This window comes from Nematostella vectensis, chromosome 1 (assembly GCF_932526225.1).
Source record: "Nematostella vectensis chromosome 1, jaNemVect1.1, whole genome shotgun sequence".
NCBI classification, from domain to species: domain Eukaryota; kingdom Metazoa; phylum Cnidaria; class Anthozoa; order Actiniaria; family Edwardsiidae; genus Nematostella; species Nematostella vectensis.
In genome coordinates this window covers 16,050,658-16,072,546 of record NC_064034.1, presented here as the reverse complement: position 1 = coordinate 16,072,546, position 21,889 = coordinate 16,050,658, and the positions used below count along the sequence as shown (strand labels likewise).

General features: G+C 38.8%; 3 protein-coding genes and 1 long non-coding RNA gene across 15 annotated transcripts in view; 3 read left to right on the top strand and 1 right to left on the bottom strand.

The window, feature by feature from the left end:
* Window positions 1-186: 186 nt before the first annotated feature.
* On the bottom strand, window positions 187-7,440 carry LOC116617568. Of its 7 annotated transcripts, none has more exons than XR_007311936.1 (4): window positions 7,168-7,440; window positions 3,151-3,249; window positions 2,078-2,178; window positions 187-912 (listed from the first exon to the last, which is right to left on the bottom strand). XR_007311936.1 is itself a non-coding variant. In XM_032380355.2 (3 exons), the coding sequence occupies exons 1-3, from the start codon at window positions 5,622-5,624 to the stop codon at window positions 683-685; spliced, it is 351 nt and encodes a 116-aa protein (XP_032236246.1). In that variant the 5' UTR covers window positions 5,625-5,765; the 3' UTR covers window positions 187-682. The 7 variants fall into 7 exon arrangements, 1 of the variants encoding a protein (XP_032236246.1); XR_007311931.1 differs by having other exon boundaries at window positions 3,156-3,249; window positions 7,168-7,429; XR_007311937.1 differs by lacking the exon at window positions 7,168-7,440 and adding an exon at window positions 5,605-5,753.
* Window positions 5,777-15,708, top strand: LOC5511131 (putative Dol-P-Glc:Glc(2)Man(9)GlcNAc(2)-PP-Dol alpha-1,2-glucosyltransferase). 2 transcript variants are annotated; one of them, XM_048729040.1, is made up of 3 exons: window positions 5,777-6,255; window positions 8,895-9,842; window positions 13,321-15,708. In XM_048729040.1, exons 1-3 carry the CDS (start codon window positions 5,887-5,889, stop codon window positions 13,615-13,617), a joined length of 1,614 nt encoding a protein of 537 aa, XP_048584997.1. In that variant the 5' UTR covers window positions 5,777-5,886; the 3' UTR covers window positions 13,618-15,708. The 2 variants fall into 2 exon arrangements, with proteins under 2 accessions (XP_048584997.1, XP_032236244.2); XM_032380353.2 differs by lacking the exon at window positions 13,321-15,708 and having other exon boundaries at window positions 8,895-10,014.
* Window positions 10,243-12,175, top strand: LOC125567962. The gene is made up of 2 exons (XR_007311942.1): window positions 10,243-10,877; window positions 11,089-12,175. It is a non-coding gene; the product is annotated as an uncharacterized LOC125567962 (long non-coding RNA).
* Window positions 14,231-21,889, top strand: part of LOC5511133 — a 24,374-nt gene continuing 16,715 nt past the window's right edge. The window contains exons 1-2 of one of the 5 annotated variants that reach the window (XM_048729000.1): window positions 18,644-20,933; window positions 21,156-21,214. The gene's annotated coding sequence lies outside the window, so the exon portion shown is untranslated. Of the gene's footprint in view, window positions 14,329-18,641; window positions 20,934-21,155; window positions 21,260-21,889 lie in introns of those variants that run through there. The other 4 variants (XM_048728996.1, XM_048728999.1, XM_001631493.3 and 1 more) reach the window with 4 other exon arrangements.

The window sequence follows — 21,889 nt, the reverse complement described above, 5'->3', positions numbered from 1 at the left end:
CAAGCACCAATTCCGCTTTTCGCGATCTTTTTGTATAAACCAATAATGCTACCACGTCTTTTGTTTGATTTTCACACACAGCGGAAGTCGTCACAAACGTATATAATATATTCTTGGGTCATTTGTTGGCGAATCCAACTTTTCTCATTAGAAAATAGATAACAAATAAAAAAAATATATCTACGGTTGCCATCTAAACGCGGGTTTCTGGGTTTTTATTGACTTTTATTTTTATCGTATAAGCTACTTGATTACTAAGATAAGACACACGCTGGAAAGTTACACCTTTAAAAAGGCTCTCGTGCACTCGGTAGTATTTACCAGTCATTAGAAGAGATATAATCCCTCGGCGTAAGAATGCGGAGGCCCATTCGCTGGTCTAGGCATTCCGTGGCTACCCACTTCATAACCGCTGCTGATTGGATACAAGGAGCTAAGAACAATAAGTGCCGCACGATGTTGATTGCTTTCCAATACTTAAATGGCTTTCATCCTTCAAATGGCTTCCATTTTCCAGCAGTGGCTTCCCCATTTTTGCGCCCAAAAACAAACTAGCGTTCTTTCTCCAGTTCAGTACGATGAGATAATCCCTAAATCCTACGCGTCTCTCTTTTCAGTGTACCATTAATTTATCTGCATAACCATACAATCCAAATCCCAGTCCAATGTAGCACGGTTCCGATCATTCCTTTCTGAGCATACATTCACCGTTATCGCATAAGATTCCTATGATTGTGTTGCCATCCTTGACTTTGAGTTGTGCGATATTTAGATCCCTTAAAGGGTCTCCTCCTTTCGTATCGGTGATGTTCAGTTGATAGATGTTGTCATCTCCCTCAAGTTGCTGTGCTAAATACAGAAACGCACCGGAACCTTTATCGACATGCCGCGCTAGCCTGTAGGACTTGAAGTCTATGAAAACAATCACAAGAAAGTTAGGCTTATGACCCCGATATAACGAACACTCCAAATCAAAAATATGTCCGTTATACAGTGAAACCTCCATATAACGGACACCCTCAGAAAAAAAATGTGTCCGTTATACAGTGTAACCTCCATATAACGGACACCCTCAGAACAAAAATGTGTCCGTTATACAGTGAAACCTCCATATAACGGACACCCTCAGAACAAAAATGTGTCCGTTATACAGTGAAACCTCCATATAACGGACACCCTCAGAACAAAAATGTGTCCGTTATACAGTGGACCCTCCATATAACGGACAACTTCAGAACAAAAATGTGTCCGTTATACATAGTGAAACCTCCATATAACGGACACCCTCAGAACAAAAATGTGTGGGTTATACAGTGGACCCACCATATAACGGACACCCTCAGAACATAAATGTGTCCGTTATACAGTGAAACCTCATGTACTTTCAGACCACCAACACTGTACTATTCAGAATTTCTCTAAAAAGAGCACTTAAGAGGGGAACAACTCTTCACTTTCACCATCGCTGAAGACACTAAGCAAGCCCCCCTTCTCGATCTTGATAGAAAATATATATGATTGATCAAGTCGGTCATAATGGCCACACCAATACAGTGTCATCTTGGCTATTTTTTTTTCAATAGTGGGACGATATTTTAGTGAGGGATAAAAACATGTACAGTTTACACATCATACATGGACAGACATGGATTCTCGCGAATGTTATCAAAGGTGATTAAATGACCGTTAGTATAGCTGCTTGACACCTTTTCCCCTCAAGGGGGTATGTCAACTCATATCTTCCAAGGAGGAAATATGGTCTCATATATTTAATGGGATGTAGACACATGTATTTTACCTCTCAAGAGGAAAATAAACCTTAACCTGTTATATGCCCTATGTCAAGGGGTAAATATACCGACTTTATCTTAATCCTTTAACTCTTTAATAAACTTTGTTTTCTAAAATAAATTCAACTCATATTTAATGGGTGGTGCGATGCATTTTTTTACTAGGATTCCGCATGACTGACAAGCGTTAGGGCTCAGCTCTTTGAACATCCTGTTTCGTTCAACGCTAAAATGTCGTTCGTATAAAAGATGGACGCAGCCCAGAACAAGCAGAGGTAATCTCTTACCGCTTTCCTCGCCTTTACTACGCTGCCAGTGAGAGTCGGGCAAATGATCTGCTAACATATCCATGTCCGCCATGTTGAGATACTTATAAACGCTTATATTACTGAAAGAAAGATATAAAAGAAGATTTCCCCGTCAGACAAAACGATAAGTAAAACTCATTAACCCCCTATTTCGTTAGTCAATCTTCATAGGACTACTTTTGATCATCTTTAATGTCTAATTTCATGTCTTATCAGGTCACACTCAAATCACTAGAAAGGCTAATCATTTTGACAACTATCCTGGGGATTTAGGTTACCGAGCTCCGTGAGATACTCTAAATCCTCGTGGATTATCGGACGATCGCTAGGGAAAGCCTTCCTTTTTACCCCCTTTCCCGCCTTCTGAAAGATTCCACAGGTAGAAAACAAAATCCCCCCAAAAGAAATACAATATGTTGCGCAACTCCCAAGGTTGAAGATGTTTTAGTGCTCAAGATAAAGTTCAACTCGTGAACAGCGAACAGCACTCTATCAGGCTCTTTTAAAGAAATATTCTAACAAAGCTAAAGGTGACCAATGTTTTTGCGCCGAAAAGCTTTCTTAACCAAGAACACCTGCCCGGAGAATTCCAACAAAAACAGACCTTTTCGATTATTTCGTAATATGCGTTCTAGTCAGTTCGTGTGCTTGTATGAATAGACGTAATCATAATTTTTCTAATTGGTTAATGTACACGTTATGCCTGTAAATAACATTTAGTTTTTTTAGCTGCACTGCGCCCCACGTTGAGAACTTACTACTAATGGTAGATCTAGCTAGCATCTGAGGGGTTCGTCTTCTTTTTGTTAGTTCTCTGAGCAACGTAATTATACCACAAACTTGGCTACAATATGTACAAGAATTCCAGACGATTTCTAGGCAAAACCTCGCGGATCCGACCTCACTGCCTATAGCAAATTACTACAGAAAACAATGCCGCCTTTAGCTATGAAAGCCGAAAAAATGCATGCGTACTTTGAAATTTTATGTGAGCTCGATGTGTGTGTCGTTTAGTGCATCAATTCCCAAGCTTGTTTGCTAGCCATCCTTACCTTACCGTTATATTGTCTGTGTTGAGGGTCGCAGTGAGGAGTGACTGTTGGTAGCTACTAGCGCGTGTGACTTATAGGCGCGCGAGGTTTCGTGACGACCTGAAATACGATCGTTATACGCACTATCTTTTACTAAGTGATGATTAAACCGTAATTAGACTACACCTTTAGGGTTTTCGTGAAGGATAAAAGTAATCGTACCTTATGGAAGCTTTATAAACACGTTAAATAACGCTATTTGGTATATCCTTTAGGGGATAAGTACCACATAATTCAATACTTTGCAGTTTATTTCTCCGCGGCTGTATTTTGAATGGACATATGGCGCGTACTGACCTTGCCCGAGCCGGTTGCTATGCGCATTTTGCGTGACTCTAAACAGACAGGTAAATCTCAACCATCACAATCATTGTCAAGAGCTGAACGAAAGATAAACTAGCTATTTTTCACTGTTCTTTAAAGACGGTATTTCTACATCGTCTAAGAATGTGATTGTTAAGCACAGGGTATTGTATCACAAAGATGTAGAGATCGCGCGCGCATTTTCATGATATAGCCATTAGCAGAGATTTTGCGTGTGGCTCAGGCTTTATTAACAAAATTAGCTCTCGTAATCTCGCTCCTTTCGCGTGATAAACCTGAAAGTCCCCATAAAATATTTCACGCTATAGGTGTGTGATTCAGCGTGAGTTTAATTAAGCCTCTTCTTCTCGTGTTACTTGTGAAGGCTCGAGAGAGGACCCTTATCGCAGACAACGCACACACGGTTCATTATTGCCCTAAAAACTCTATTAAACTCTTCTGAGACGCTGACAGAATAATGGGTAATTTGAGATAGAATGTTTTATCACAAACGACCAGTATCGGTTTTAAAGTCTGGTCTTTCAATCCCTTGTTTAAAAAGTGATCTCAATTCCAGTCCCTCTTTGTGGTCTGCTATAGGTGTGTCCTTATTCGGTATATGGATAGATTCCTACTATCACTTAATTTGCGCTTATCCATATTAAAAACTTTGGATTATAAAAAAACTTGTGATCAAGGATTATCTTTTTGCCGTGTCAAGCGGCACGCAAATAATCTCCAAAAGTAATTTTATTAATTGCTATCGTTATTAGGATAACTCGGATTTTTTTAACGCAGTTTGATCGCCCGATTTATTTCACGAAGGTCGGTTGTTGTTTTTATGGGAAGGTTTTAAATATCTAAACATTTTTTTCTTAGACGGAGCGAGAAACACTGCCAGTTGTTTGTTGTTTGTTTGTTTGTTTGATTGATTGACTTTTTTAGCCCTCCGCCAGTTTTGATTATCAGTTGCTCACAGGTGCGCGCATCCCCCCCCTTGGCGGCCAAAATGTGGGTCATATCTTACTAAGGAATCTTCAAATATTATTCCATTACCTAAACGACTGCACACACCCTCAAGCAATTTTGGGCACGCGCCTGGCTAACAACTTATTTCACGGGGCTTGCCTGTTGTTTTTAAGTGAAGGTTTAAAATATTCAAACATTTCGATAAAAACTTGAGCAAGCCAACCGTACCGGCCGCGAATAGTTAAAAAAAGGATTAGGAAAAAACTCTGTTGCCTCCTGGTCAATATCAAATGGTCGGTCCATTTTTCGGGGTGTAAAATGGGCTTTTGTTCATTGTTAGGAATGCGCTGTGAGGAATGCGTCGCTTTGAGGCTCGAGCAAAGTGCGAGCGTTTCGTACGAGCCATGTGTAGATACTTATATAGTACCGCTAGTTTCTGGATCCTTCTAGTCTTTCTATTCTATTTGCAAATAAATTTTGAAACCAGCTGACACTAAGCTGAGTCAAGTTCTGAATGCTTTGTGTTGTTATTTTTAGTAAAGTTTCGATAAAAAGTCAGTGTGTCAAAGTTACCAATTTGCATAAGTAATGGTCAAGGATAGTTTCGAAAAACAATAATCAATGGATCAAATGTTACCAATGAATGGATAACAAAATGGTGCAAAAACAAACTCGGGTTTTATCATCCAGTAATGGCTGTTGTCTCGTGCTGCTTTCAAACAGAAATATGAAACAGAAATCAATACACATAACAAGGTACTTCGCCCTTTCTTCCTTTATCTGATAAACATAAGCTAAACATTTTGGAATGATGACATCAAAAGCGTATGCTTTCGTTTATTACTTGTTTACTGTTTTTACTGGAGGGCGTGTAATAATTTGGCGAGAGTATCTGTTAAAACCTTGGATCGCATATGCAGTAGTTTTAAGGTTCGGTCGGCCTTTTGCGTTGTTGAAAAAAACCAATATCGCATGTATCTCAAATTACTGAAAACTTTTCTATCGTAAAAGAGGCATGAGAATACGACTTCCTGATCGTATCTACACTACAGCAAGATGTTAACGTGTTTATGTTTTCCTGCTGAAAGATAATCAGGTAAATATAAATCATAGAACGGATAGCCTGTTTTAAAAGCAGAGTACCTTTTTACTGCCCTTTGCATCAAAGGCTTCGAGAAGTAACTGTTGTTTTTCTTTTAAAGGCGATGGAAAAGGGTGATTGAATTCCCACTATATCTTGCCTTTTTAACTTCAATCCAGCCTGAAAACCAGAGGGTCTATGCCGCATTCCGCTTTTTAACCTAACAGGGATAGGTAGACGGAAGCCGACGAGTAACTCCTCCTCTTCCCAAAATACCCATTACTCTTTGCGCGCTTTCGAGTACGATAAGCGGGGACTGGAATCAAACAGAATCCATAGTGAAAATGGCCGACTCGTTGTTCTTCACTGGTCTCGCTACATTACTAGCTATTTCTGTCGGGATCTTGCTATTGATTGACTTTAAGCAGTCACAGCCGTATCTAGATGAAATATTCCATATTCCACAAGCTCAGCAATACTGCGAGTACAAGTTTTCTGAATGGGATCCTAAAATAACAACGCTTCCAGGACTGTACCTGGTTTCACTCGCAATTCTACGCGTGGCAGCATTTTTCTCATCCACTGAACTTATTGATGTCTGTTCTGTGCTCTGGTTACGTTTTACCAACGTTTTCTTTGTCATTGGGAATGCTTGGCTATTGCGAGAAGTTCTAATACAATTGAATTTGCAGAATTCAAGAAAGTCCTTTCCGGTAGGTATATTCAGTGGCTTGTTGGTGGTGGGGAGGGGGGTAGATTTCACCAACTGTGTCTACTGTAGTGACTCTTCTCTCAAACTATTTTAACCAAAAAGGGAGGTATGAATGCTAGAAATTCTCTGGTTTGGGCTAAGTATCCCCCACTTTTTGCAAAAATATACTTTTTTTAGTATATAAAACTCGGGAACCTCGCAAGAACAAGCAATTTGATTTGTTGAGAAACTCTAGATAAAATGCGCCCCGAAATCAAGCAAATGGCGGGTGTAACAGCCGATTTGCAAGTGTTTCTGAAAAGAAAATTGCTCTGAAGATCGTTTTATATTCTAAAACAATTATACCATTTCCAATTCAGCGGATAGTGGCTTAAAAAATATCTACCTAGAGCCTTTGGCTCTCGGTAGATATTTGCCACTATCCAGCTCAAAGGAAATGGTATAATTGTTAAATATGCACTAGGAGTCATGTAAATTACTTTTAACCTCTGAATTGGTGCTAATGCACACTAATTGTTTATGATTGTATTTCTGTGTTACACAAGTTCTATTGTCTTTGTTATTGTAGATGTTTATTTTCTCCTCTGCAAAGCCATTATAATGTGTTCTAAAACTGTTTTAAAAAGCTAGGTGTTCTAATTAGCCAAGATGAAGCAAAATAATTAAAATTTATATCTGAGGTACATCTATTTATAAATGACTTTTCAATCTGACATAACAATTAACCATGGCATTGTGAAATCATTTTTGCCCTGCATAATGCTGTAAAATATTATTCACTCTTGCTATTAATTACAAAAGAACTCTAAAAAGCACTTTCAAGTTGGAAGCAGTAATTAAACTTGCTTAATTCCCATTTTTGGATGCTTTACCACTTATATTTGTGATAGAATTATAAAACAGATTTCCTTACCTTCAAAAGGTTGTATGACAGCACACCCAGATCTGCAGACACACACTAGAGTGTGTTTAAGATTGTTTTCTTCCTCTAGGTCAAAATTCTAGTAACATGATCCCTCCATAATGTTTAGTTGACAGGTTTGTGCTTGTACATGTCACCAAATTATGTTTTAGAAAACCTTCAGCTTCTATTTCCATGCTTTTTCACTTTAAACTGTTTAACATTCATTTACTTACCTATAGCTTATGATATTTGCTTTTAATTTTGCTTTTTTCTATTAGTTTTGAGTATTGATCAAAGGTGATGTGAATGTTTAGTGCTGATAACCTGAGAAAAGCAACATTAGATGATGGGTCACTTCCAACTGAAATAGTTGATTGATGCTAAACAGATTATCAAATGCTAATAGGTCACTATTTTTGTTTGCTCTGTTAGGTAGTGTACCTTACCTTTCTGTGAAAACCAGTATAGCTAATGTGAAATTTTGATTATTATCTACCAATATAATACCTGCATTGCAAAATTTGATTTAAGAAAAGCTATAAATGCTGTATGAAAGACATTGTTCTAATATTATTATCTGAACCAAGTAACCTTTGCTTCAGAGTTATAGCAGCTACTTCCAATTAATTATTTTCTGAAAAGGGAAAGCTTGGAGTGATTGTAAAAGACACAAAATACACAGTTGATATGTCATTTGATCTTTTTTTGGTTTTCTGTGCAAACTGGATTTTAAATGTCGAATTCAGCCTAAGGTTGTTCAGTACTAATTGCTATTAATAAAAACAATTTCCTGAATGTAGATCCTCTTAGTGGTTTAACTCTTTTATTGATACTGCTGGTGCTGCAGTTGTTTTTTTAAGGTCAATCCAAATTGTTGTTTTCAACCACAGTTTAAAACTTGTTTTATTTGTGAAAATGAGAATAAGAGAAGAGATTTAGAGGCATAAAATGATACTCTCTTGTCCATGTCAAGAACCCCTGCTTTAAAACTGAGTTTTTACAAGAAATGAATGGGGACTAGGGTTTACTAATTCCCCTAATATCATTTGCAGTAAAAACCTATGTGTTGTAGAACCTAGATTTTTTCAAGTCTGTCAAAATGGGTGAGGGAGGCATGCATGACACAGCAGCTTCTGAGCAAACTATAACTGCTGCTTTAATATCACAGTAATTTTTTTCATTTCAAATTCAATACTTTTGTTTGCATTGCTGCAAAATCCTCAGCAAATCTATATTAAAATTCCAACATTTTTTAAGCAGTTTCTTATATATTGGGCAATTTTTTAAAATCAAAATTTTCTGCCTCTGTAAAAAAATTAGGTTTTTATTTATGATATACAGCACCTTGTCTTTTAAACTTGAAGAGATGTAGTCAGTATATATGTAAAAGAATACCTAATTTCTGAGAGCTCCGTAACCAGTCATGGCTATTCCCTCAGATGAGGAAGCCAACGGTTAGATCCCATGAACGATTCTACTAAGAGGCTGGCCAATTTTGTTATGGCCAAGTAAAATTGAATTATTATTTATATGTTTCCTTGTAAAAGTAATTAAGTGTTATGTTATGACTACCACATGTAATTCAGGCTTTACTGCAAATGAGTGGATCATTACTATTATTATTATAAAAGGAATTAACTTGATACAAGAAATTTTTTTTATAAGAAGCCCTTTTTGAAATTCTGGCTTTGTCCCACAACTGATTACCTCAAAATGCATGTGCATTTTTTCCCCAGAATAAAGACAAGAAAGAGAACACTTACACAGAAGATGTTCTTAAGACCAAGTCCACCATCACTGCACTGGTTCTCAGCACCTTCCCAGTTCTTTACTTCTTCACATTTCTCTACTACACTGATTCAGGCTCCACTTGTTTTGTGTTACTGATGTATCTGATGAGTCTTAAACAGAGCCATGTGGCTGCAGCACTTTCTGGCATAGCGGCAATCATGTTTAGACAAACCAATGTGATATGGGTGGTATTTTCTGCTGGAACAGTGGCCCTGAAAAAACTTGAGCAATACAGAGAACTTAAGAACCAAAAATCTCAAAGCTTACCTAGAGAGATCATTCTGTATGTTCAATTATTCTTCAAGCACTGTATTTCTATGTGTTTTGTACTTTGGACTTATGGCCTAGTCGTATTGGGATTTGGGGGCTTCATAATTGCGAATAAGGGTATTGTTGTAGGCGATAGAAGTAGCCATGAGGCATGCTTGAATTTCCCACAGCTTTTCTACTTTTTGGCATTCACTTTATTTTTCAGTATCCCCTTACTTATACTTCCAAGTAATATCATAGACTTTCTAAATTTCCTAAAAACTTTAGTACAAAGGCCTTTGAAGTTACTGAAATGTATTTTGGTGTTATTTTGCATGGCTTTTTTGGTTTATCACTTTACATATGTTCACAAATATCTACTAGCAGACAATCGACATTACCCGTTTTATGTCTGGCGCAAATTCTATGCCCGTCATTGGTTGGCAAGATATCTAGCTATTCCTGTGTATGCATATACAGGTTTTTCTCTAACAGCAATATTATCAAAGAAACAGCAAAGCATTTGGCAGTTATTGTTCTGGATTTGCGTCACTCTTGCTACTGTGCCTCAAAAATTATTTGAGTTCCGTTACTTCATTATTCCATATATTTTCTGTAGAATACATTCACCTCTTGCATCCTACATTAGTATAGTACTTGAGTTTGTTTTGTATTTTGCCATAAATTTTATCACTGTATATTTGTTTATTGAAAAACCTTTTGTTTGGGAAAACGAACCTAATCAAGTACAGAGATTTATGTGGTAAAATGAATATGATTGCAGGTACCAAATTGTCAATAAACGTGATGTGAAAAGGTTTGCCTATTTTTGTTACGATGTTTTCTTGAGCTATACCTTTTCAAAACTCGAAACTCCAGGCTCGTACACAGGGGGATGCGCAGGGTGCGCGCGCACCCCCCCCCCCCCTCCCCCTTTGGTGGTCAATGAGTGGGTCATTTCTTATTAAGAAATCTTCAAATACTATGCTTTTTCCATATAATACATATGACTGCGCATCCCCCCCCCCCCCCCCCCCCTCCTCGGCCAATCCTGGGTACGCGTCTGACTCGGGTGAGGCCTGACATGGCAAACATTTCTTAATCGTATGGAGTAAAAAAAAAAGATTGTATTTTTGTTTCTTGCTTCATAACAATGTCATGTCTCTGGTCGTTTGTGTTGGAACAATTTCAAGCTTTTTTCCTGTATGTAGCATGTTTCCGTAGCTTAGTTAAATTGCCTAGCAAATTCCAAAGAGACCAGAAAGTGGATGGCAAGCTTGTTTTGGCCGAAACTTTGGGATTGCAGTCTGGTCGTGTATAGGATAATATGGACATTATCGAGATTCGAAAAATAAAATCCAAGACTTTATTACTTTACAATGACGGTGCATATCAGAAGGGGGTAGATATTTGCAAAAAAATAATGATTTGTTAATTTTCATAAGAAAAGAACGCTTCTTGATCTTCGTGAAGGAAGCGCGCCATTGAAATTATGATATTTGTAGATATGGGTTACCTGCGGATTATGCTAATACTTCCAAGAAAGCAAATCGGTAGTTTCCGGCTTTACGGGGAACGAAATCAGTTGTCATAATTTTCTCTTTAATATGGACTCTCTCACAAAGCATACCAGCAAAAACTCAAGTTTTCTCTGGTCATGAATAGCTGCACTACTTGTGGTAAGTTTTGTAGGATGGATGTTATATGAAAATACGGTTTAATTTTAAATTCTCTGCGAATATAACGATAACTCAGAGAGAGGGAGAGAAAGAGCGAATTTATCTGGTGACAATTGATCCAAAACGTTGCTCAACTTTTTTATCATGATTGTACTAGTTGTGTTTACGATTTACACCAGCGGAAAGATGCTAATTTATTATTTATTTTCAGTATTTGCTTCGGAAGCTAGTTCTGGCATAGTAACGTTAGGAGACTAACGTTAAACAATGGTATATACATAATGCTTCGTAGATTTTGGTCAGAGCCAAGCATAGGTAACCTCTAATGGATGATTGTTTTGATTTATCCATATTCTTCGAACGCATGGTTACTTTCGGTCGTAGAACTGCCATTTGCCAATCTCCATTTGCCATTTGCACTGACAACCTTAATTGGAATAGGTGTATCCAACTAAAAGAAATGGAAAGTAGAGTAAGGCTTTGTTCACATGAAGATTGGATGTCTTACCACATAGAAGGGACAAAGATAGCATCGGGTTTACATGGGAAATTCTGTCCCTAGCAGGGACAAAGATAGCGTCGGGTTCACATGGGAAATTCTGTCCCTAGCAGGGACAAAGATAGCGTCGGGTTCACATGGGAAATTCTGTCCCTAGCAAGGAGGGCTAACTCTAAAGGGGAAGTCACCAAGCAGGATGGCGGAATACTTGCATTGGCGTGCTTAGAGGCAGCTTTTCTTTCTATTCCTGAAAAAGTATAATTTTCGTGCATAGACGAAAAGTTCAAATTCTGGACAGGCTCAGCCTGTTCGAGTGTTATCAGAAACGTAATGGAAAAAACCTTCATGGATCGAGGTCCTTCAAACTTAGTAGGGCTACCAAGCGCGTTACCGGGACTGGCCGAGGGGGGTGGGGGGTGGGGGTGAGGTGCATAGTCATACGTATCATATGGAAAATGCACAATATTTGAAGATTTTTTATAAGAAATGGCCCAATTTTTGGCCGCCAAGTTGGGTGTACGCTCCTGGATACCTCTATACTTGATTCGTATGCATGGCCAAAAGCTGTCTCTAGGGGGACCTTTCCTCGCATATGTACCAAACCGTGTATAACAAAGCGGAGGGGAAACCCTACTTAGGACGGACCATGGAATATTGTGGGGGTGGGGGTGGGGTGCACATATCAACCAATAGCTGTCGTTTTTCTAAATGGTCTAAAAGAGCCTGGGGAGAGCGCGCGGTAAACCAAAGATATTCTAGGCCTCGTTTTCAAGATGGCGGCCAGCGAAAACGTAGTAAACATGTATCCATAACGTGGAAATTTTTAGCCTGAGTATCTGGCGATTTTATTTTTCAAAAGTCGGAGAGGAAAAATAAAAGTACGCCTGACACAAATACTAGACGCGACGCCTGCCGCCCCTTTTCAGGCCACTGTCAAAATACGTCGGCTGTCAATTTTCCATTGACTCGCGTGGTGGCACAATCAAATGCCAAAATCAAATTATAAACAGCATTTATGTAAAACAAAACTACATCAGTGTTATATGCAAAGGTAATAATTTTAGTAACGACGAACCCCAGTGAGGGTAACTTTATGCTAAATGATTTGAACCGCAAAGATAGTTCACGGCTCAGGAGATTTACGATTTAAGTATATTACTGCAGATCCACACATCACTAAATTACATCAGGATATTCACATCACCAATTTACTACAGGCTTTTTCGTCTAAATAGACAAACCGCTGCTTGAACACAATTGCCATTATTTGATAAGCTCACTCAATCAACAACTCGGGGGAAGTACCGCAAACAATCCCAAATATTCTTTGTGCACTCACAGACAAATTTCTCGAATATTCGGCGCCTGGTCTGTCTAAAAATTTTATAGCTACGACTAATGATGTCTGTTGTAATAAGCAGCTTCTACGACGTCCAGCGCCTTTGATATACGCTGTGTCTACTTGCACGGCTTCCGGCAAAGGAGGGAAAATAACTAGCTGCACGGCTGTCTCCAGTTTTCTCGATTTTTAGCCTAAATAACAAGTTTCTGGCTTTAAAACACCTCCACGATTATTTAGAACAGCCAAGCGACGATTTTTAGCCTGAAAAGCAATGCAACAAGCGGCCCGCAAATGCTCGGCAAAATATGAACGAAGCGTGGAGTTAGACACCTCGTTTTTTTCCCTTCTTTACCGAAAGCCGTGCAAGTAGACACTGCGTTTGATGTAACTAGTAGATGTTCGCTTCGAAAAACGATACCAATGAGAAATAAACACATGCCTGACCGGCCTTGGCAAAACATTTGGACATCTAACCTGAGTATCAGGCGGAATTTTTCCGAAGAAAATAAAGAGAGGAAAATATTTTTTTTTCTAAATTTTATAAAAAAAACAATTTCTCTGATTCTGCTAACGCAAGGTCAAAAGCACTTTTGGAGTCCTACATTAGTATAGTACTTGAGTTTGTTTTGTATTTTGCCATAAATTTTATCACTGTATATTTGTTTATTGAAAAACCTTTTGTTTGGGAAAACGAACCTAATCAAGTACAGAGATTTATTGGTAAAATGAATATGATTGCAGGTACGAAATTGTCAATAAACGTGATATGTGAAAAGGTTTGCCTATTTTTGTTACGATGTTTTCTTGAGCTATACCTTTTCAAAACTCGAAACTCCAGGCTCGTACACAGGGGGATGCGCAGGGTGCGCGCGCACCCCCCTCTTGGCGGCCAAAGGTAGGTCATTTCTTATTAAGAAATCTTCAAATACTATGCTTTTTCCATATAATACATATGACTGCGCATCCCCCCCCCTCGGCCAATCCTGGGTACGCGTCTGACTCGGGTGAGGCCTGACTTGGCAAACATTTTTTAATCGTATGGAGTCAAAAAAAAAGATTGTATTTTTGTTTCTTGCTTCATAACAATGTCATGTCTCTGATCGTTTGTGTTGGAACAATTTCAAGCTTTTTTCCTGTATGTAGCATGTTTCCGTAGCTTAGTTAAATTGCCTAGCAAATTCCAAAGAGACCAGAAAGTGGATGGCAAGCTTGTTTTGGCCGAAACTTTGGGATTGCAGTCTGGTCGTGTATAGGATAATATGGACATTATCGAGATTCGAAAAATAAAATCCAAGACTTTATTACTTTACAATGACGGTGCGTATCAGAAGGGGGTAGATATTTGCAAAAAAATAATGATTTGTTAATTTTCATAAGAAAAGAACGCTTCTTGATCTTCGTGATGGAAACGCGCCATTGAAATTATGATATTTGTAGATATGGGTTACCTGCGGATTATGCTTATATTTCCAAGAAAGCAAATCGGTAGTTTCCGGCTTTACGGGGAACGAAATCAGTTGTCATAATTTTCTCTTTAATATGGACTCTCTCACAAAGCATACCAGCAAAACTCAAGTTTTCTCTGGTCATGAATAGCTGCACTACTTGTGGTAAGTTTTGTAGGATGGATGTTATATGAAAATACGGTTTAATTTTAAATTCTCTGCGAAGATAACGATAACTCAGAGAGAGGGAGAGAAAGAGCGAATTTATCTGGTGACAATTGATCCGAAACGTTGCTCAACTTTTTTATCATGATTGTACTAGTTGTGTTTACGATTTACACCAGCGGAAGGATGCTAATTTATTATTTATTTTCAGTATTTGCTTCGGAAGCTAGTTCTGGCATAGTAACGTTAGGAGACTAACGTTAAACAATGGTATATACATAATGCTTCGTAGATTTTGGTCAGAGCCAAGCATAGATAACCTCTAATGGATGATTGTTTTGATTTATCCATATTCTTCGAACGCATGGTTACTTTCGGCAGTGCGGAACATTACCATTTTTGGTTATATTTGATAAACAATCTGATTAACCAATCAGAGATGAGTATTAATATGCCCAGTCTCACGCGGACACGCCTCAACTCAGAGTTGGAAAACAAAATGGCGGTTCCGTTGAATCGGGATAATCATGTTGAACGCCGCTTTTTAACTCTCTGCTAGCAGTGATTTCTTCTTATCTGTTTAAGCAGGGATTTCACCGACTCAGTGCGTCATATATACCCTATTTGTGTTGTTTCTCATCGGCAACAGACCTCATTTGCAGGGTTATTTTTACGACTTCACCGAATCGTACTGTAATGAACGTGGAAGGGTAAGCCACTGCTAGCAGGCTATAACAATAATCACCAATTATCTAGTTGTACCTTTAATCAAGTCATACAAATGCACAAAATTTCCCTGGATTTATCTTGCTTTCGCACTCGGAATGAAGACACTCCAAGAAAAATTTTAGCTGGGATATTGAAACTAAAATGAATCTTATACAGAATGGCAGCGAGTCTCACTAAAAAAAATGAAGCTAAATCGTATACAGATTGGCCGCGAGTCACTGTTTATTGTATGCAATTTAAAGACACTACATGAAAGTACTGTTTAAATGTTTATATTTGATCCTGGAATAAATAGATTTGCTATGATCAGTAAATCTCAGTGATGGCAGCCATTATTCATTGCTGCATTAGTTTGCTATTACTCGTTGTAAAAAAAAGTCCTCACCAGAAATGCTCACATTATGTCTTTTTTATAAATGGATTCTAGAGGGGGCACTTCTTTGAGGGGCTATGTAATGTGCTTATTCAATGAAGGGTGTATGTATACCTCAGTATCAGAACCATCCCCAAAGGACTTCATTGTATCCAGCTCTGTTTTCATCATGATTCATTTTATTAAAAAAAAGGAAGTTTTGTGACACAAATCGTGCTTAATACACAGGTTCTAACACCAAGTTAGAGTCATTGAGGGTGTATTTCATTATGTGTGCAGAAAAATGGAAAAAAGGCATAAAGTGTAAACTAGGGTGAGGAAAAGGCATGGTAAAGGCGAAGGGGTGGTGAGTAATGGTATGTCTAATTGGGGGTGCTGACACAGGTTGTGAAGATGAAGTAAACTTGTACCATGTTTGATTACTAGGCCTTGGAGATAATAGGAGAATGGGAGTATAGTCATACCCTGGGTACCAGAGGCTCCAAGCTTCACTAGAGCAGATATCATATGGAAAATATCTATTCATATTTGGTGATACTTCAGGCTTATTTTTTTTTCTTGCCAGTCTCTATTATATGCACAAAGAGTCTTTTTTTTTTTACAAAAAGGGAAATAATTAATTTGATTTGATGGGCAAGTCTGAGTGTTGAAGCTCCCCTTTAAAACTATAGTGATATCAAGAATTTATATGTTTGGGGTATATAGGTTTGAGTAATTGTTTGGGAGGTAAGTTTCTATACTTGGTATATTTTATGTATAGAACTCAGGTTTTGGTATTTTTTTTTTTGGGGGGGGGGGGCTAATTTGACAAAAAGTCCTTATCGCAAATGCTTATTTTAGCATATTATGCCCTTCTTTTTACCCCTCTTGTACCAGGTTTGATTACTAGGCCTTGGAGATTCTAGGAGTATGATTGTGCAGTCATAGATATCATACTGTATGGAAAATAAATATTTATATTTGGTGATACTTCAGGAGCATTTTTTATCTCAGTGCCTATTGCACAGAGTTTGTTTGTTGTCTTTTTTATAAAAATGGAATAAAATTGATTTAATTTTATAAGCAAATCTGAGAGTTGAAGCTCCCTTATAGCAAGATTTTGTATGCTTGGGCTATAGAATTTAGGTTTGGTTATTTATTTGGGAGGTAAGTTTCTATGCTTGGTATATTTTATGTATAGAACTCAGGTTTGGGTATTTTTGAGGATGAGTAGGGGGGGCTAATTCATCAAAAAGTTCTTATCGCAAATGCTTACTTTAACATATTATGTCCCTCTAGCATTAGATTTTAGAGGGGGCACTGGTTTGAGTGGCTATGTAATGCGCTTATTCAATGAGGGCTATTTTATGGTGTGTGCAGACAAATATAAAAAGGCATAGAGTGTAAAATTAAAGGTTGAGAAATGCATGGTAAGGGGAGTGAGGTTGTGATGACTGAGGGCATGTCACATGTGGTGTGCTCACACAAGGTGCGAAGACAAGGAAGTAAAAGTGCACCGGGTTTGATGACTAGGGCCTTGGAGGTGAGGAGGATAGAGTTTTTTATAAAAGGGAATAAAAATAAATTAAATTTGATAAGCAAATTTTCCTTCTAAAACTTTTTTGCGGGACTGGCAAGTTTCAAGCTTTTGTATGATTTACGAATAGAACTCAGATTTGGGTTACTTTTTGGGGGGAAGGGGGGGGCTATCTATTCTTGGTGGAGTTTTGGGTATAGAGTTCAGATGCAGGTATATTCTTAGGGGTGGCGCGGTTACATTGTTCGTATCTGTCGGAACCAACAGTCATGTTTACAGCTAGAGTGCCCCCCCCCCCCCCCCTATGTTGTTGTGGTGGTCGCAGGGCAAGACATTTAGCTAAAGAATGATAAGAAGCGAACCCCCGAGAGACAAAGGTAGGGTAAAATGCTTTTCGGCTAAATGTTGCCACGAATTTTCATACCTATTCTTCGGCGCTCGTTTCGGCTTGTGGTGAAAATTGTTTTAGTATGCCATGATCCTCATTTATCCTAGTTTAGTCCTGTCAAGGTTCTAAGCCGTAGAATTTGGTCCATCACACTCATTTTTGTCTTTTTCTAAACGTAAACATTACGAAAAGAGTTCGATTTTACGGCAGTCTCCAATAAAAGCGCTCAATTTGAAAAGGTTTCCCAAACGATATTTTACTTTCGACCACAGGAACTCATCAATCAAATATCAAACTTGGTATAGATCAGGATATTTTTTGCTGTTTTGGTCGATTTTTGCGATGCGACGTCTCGCTAACAAAACAAATTCAAGTTTCAAACTCCGCACGGCCATTTTGAATATTTGCATAATAAGTAGGTAAATCGATATAACCAAAAATAGTAATGTACGGCACTGTTCGGTCGTAGAACTGCCATTTGCCAATCTCCATTTGCCATTTGCACTGACAACCTTAATTGAAATAGGTGTATCCAACTAAAAGAAATGGAAAGTAGAGTAAGGCTTTGTTCACATGAAGATTGGATGTCCCACCACATAGTAGCGACAAAGATAGCATCGGGTTCACATGGGAAATTCTGTCCCTAGCAGGGACAAAGATAGCGTCGGGTTCACATTGGAAATTCTGTCCCTAGCAGGGACAAAGATAGCGTCGGGTTCACATGGGAAATTCTGTCCCTAGCAGGGACAAAGATAGCGTCGGGTTCATATGGGAAATTCTGTCCCTAGAAAGGAGGGCTAACTCTAAAGGGGAAGTCACCAAGCAGGATGGCGGAATACTTGCATTGGCGTGCTTAGAGGCAGCTTTTCTTTCTATTCCTGAAAAAGTATAATTTTCGTGCATAGACGAAAAGTTCAAATTCTGGACAGGCTCAGCCTGTTCGAGTGTTATCAGAAACGGAATGGAAAAAAAACTTCATGGATCGAGGTCCTTCAAACTTAGTAGGGCTACCAAGCGCGTTACCGGGACTGGCCGAGGGGGGGGGGGGGGGGGGGGGGGGTGGGGGTGAGGTGCATAGTCATACGTATCATATGGAAAATGCACAATATATGAAGATTTTTTATAAGAAATGGCCCAATTTTTGGCCGCCAAGTGGGGTGTACTCCCCTGGATACCTCTATACTTGATTCGTATGCATGGCCAAAAGCTGTCTCTAGGGGCACCTTTCCTCGCATTTGTACCAAACCGTGTATAACAAAGCGGAGGGGAAACCCTACTTAGGACGGACCATGGGATATTGTGGGGGTGGGGGTGGGGTGCACATATCAACCAATAGCTGTCGTTTTTCTAAGTGGTCTAAAAGAGTCTGGGGAGAGCGCGCGGTAAACCAAAGATATTCTAGGCCTCGTTTTCAAGATGGCGGCCAGCGAAAACGTAGTAAACATGTATCCATAACGTGGAAATTTTTAAACTGAGTATCAGGCGATTTTATTTTTCAAAAGTCGGAGAGGAAAAATAAAAGTACGCCTGACACAAATACTAGACGCGACGCCTGCCGCCCCTTTTCAGGCCACTGTCAAAATACGTCGGCTGTCAATTTTCCATTGACTCGCGTGGTGGCACAATCAAATGCCAAAATCAAATTATAAACAGCATTTATGTAAAACAAAACTACATCAGTGTTATATGCAAAGGTAATAATTTTAGTAACGACGAACCCCAGTGAGGGTAACTTTATGCTAAATGATTTGAACCGCAAAGATAGTTCACGGCTCAGGAGATTTACGATTTAAGTATATTACTGCAGATCCACACATCACTAAATTACATCAGGATATGCACATCACCAATTTACTACAGGCTTTTTCGTCTAAATAGACAAACCGCTGCTTGAACACAATTGCCATTATTTGATAAGCTCACTCAATCAACAACTCGGGGGAAGTACCGCAAACAATCCCAAATATTATTTGTGCACTCACAGACAAATTTCTCGAATATTCGGCGCCTGGTCTGTCTAAAAATTTTATAGCTACGACTAATGATGTCTGTTGTAATAAGCAGCTTCTACGACGTCCAGCGCCTTTGATATACGCTGTGTCTACTTGCACGGCTTCCGGCAAAGGAGGGAAAATAACTAGCTGCACGGCTGTCTCCAGTTTTCTTGATTTTTAGCCTAAATAACAAGTTTCTGGCTTTAAAACACTTCCACGATTATTTAGAACAGCCAAGCGACGATTTTTAGCCTGAAAAGCAATGCAACAAGCGGCCCGCAAATGCTCGGCAAAATATGAACGAAGCGTGGAGTTAGACACCTCGTTTTTTTCCCTTCTTTACCGAAAGCCGTGCAAGTAGACACTGCGTTTGAAATAACTAGTAGATGTTCGCTTCGAAAAACGATACCAATGAGAAATAAACACATGCCTGACCGGCCTTGGCAAAACATTTGGACATCTAACCTGAGTATCAGGCGGAATTTTTCCGAAGAAAATGAAGAGAGGAAAATATTTTTTTTTCTAAATTTTATAAAAAAAAACAATTTCTCTGATTCTGCTAACGCAAGGTCAAAAGCACTTTTGGAGTCCTACATTAGTATAGTACTTGAGTTTGTTTTGTATTTTGCCATAAATTTTATCACTGTATATTTGTTTATTGAAAAACCTTTTGTTTGGGAAAACGAACCTAATCAAGTACAGAGATTTATTGGTAAAATGAATATGATTGCAGGTACCAAATTGTCAATAAACGTGATATGTGAAAAGGTTTGCCTATTTTTGTTACGATGTTTTCTTGAGCTATACCTTTTCAAAACTCGAAACTCCAGGCTCGTACACAGGGGGATGCGCAGGGTGCGCGCGCACCCCCCTCTTGGCGGCCAAAGGTAGGTCATTTCTTATTAAGAAATCTTTAAATACTATGCTTTTTCCATATAATACATATGACTGCGCATCCCCCCCCCCCTCGGCCAATCCTGGGTACGCGTCTGACTCGGGTGAGGCCTGACATGGCAAACATTTCTTAATCGTATGGAGTAAAAAAAAAAGATTGTATTTTTGTTTCTTGCTTCATAACAATGTCATGTCTCTGGTCGTTTGTGTTGGAACAATTTCAAGCTTTTTTCCTGTATGTAGCATGTTTCCGTAGCTTAGTTAAATTGCCTAGCAAATTCCAAAGAGACCAGAAAGTGGATGGCAAGCTTGTTTTGGCCGATACTTTGGGATTGCAGTCTGGCCGTGTATAGGATAATATGGACATAATCGAGATTCGAAAAATAAAATCCAAGACTTTATTACTTTACAATGACGGTGCATATCAGAAGGGGGTAGATATTTGCAAAAAAATAATGATTTGTTAATTTTCATAAGAAAAGAACGCTTCTTGATCTTCGTGAAGGAAGCGCGCCATTGAAATTATGATATTTGTAGATATGGGTTACCTGCGGATTATGCTAATACTTCCAAGAAAGCAAATCGGTAGTTTCCGGCTTTACGGGGAACGAAATCAGTTGTCATAATTTTCTCTTTAATATGGACTCTCTCACAAAGCATACCAGCAAAAACTCAAGTTTTCTCTGGTCATGAATAGCTGCACTACTTGTGGTAAGTTTTGTAGGATGGATGTTATATGAAAATACGGTTTAATTTTAAATTCTCTGCGAATATAACGATAACTCAGAGAGAGGGAGAGAAAGAGCGAATTTATCTGGTGACAATTGATCCGAAACGTTGCTCAACTTTTTTATCATGATTGTACTAGTTGTGTTTACGTTTTACACCAGCGGAAAGATGCTAATTTATTATTTATTTATAATTTATTTTCAGTATTTGCTTCGGAAGCTAGTTCTGGCATAGTAACGTTAGGAGACTAACGTTAAACAATGGTATATACATAATGCTTCGTAGATTTTGGTCAGAGCCAAGCATAGGTAACCTCTAATGCATGATTGTTTTGATTTATCCATATTCTTCGAACGCATGGTTACTTTCGGTCGTAGAACTGCCATTTGCCAATCTCCATTTGCCATTTGCACTGACAACCTTAATTGAAATAGGTGTATCCAACTAAAAGAAATGGAAAGTAGAGTAAGGCTTTGTTCACATGAAGATTGGATGTCCCACCACATAGTAGGGACAAAGATAGCATCGGGTTCACATGGGAAATTCTGTCCCTAGCAGGGACAAAGATAGCGTCGGGTTCAAATGGGAAATTCTGTCTCTAGCAGGGACAAAGATAGCGTCGGGTTCACATGGGAAATTCTGTCCCTAGCAGGGACAAAGATAGCGTCGGGTTCACATGGGAAATTCTGTCCCTAGCAGGGACAAAGATAGCGTCGGGTTCATATGGGAAATTCTGTCCCTAGCAAGGAGGGCTAACTCTAAAGGGGAAGTCACCAAGCAGGATGGCGGAATACTTGCATTGGCGTGCTTGGAGGCAGCTTTTCTTTCTATTCCTGAAAAAGTATAATTTTCGTGCATAGACGAAAAGTTTAAATTCTGGACAGGCTCAGCCTGTTCGAGTGTTATTAGAAAGGGAATGGAAAAAAAACTTCATGGAT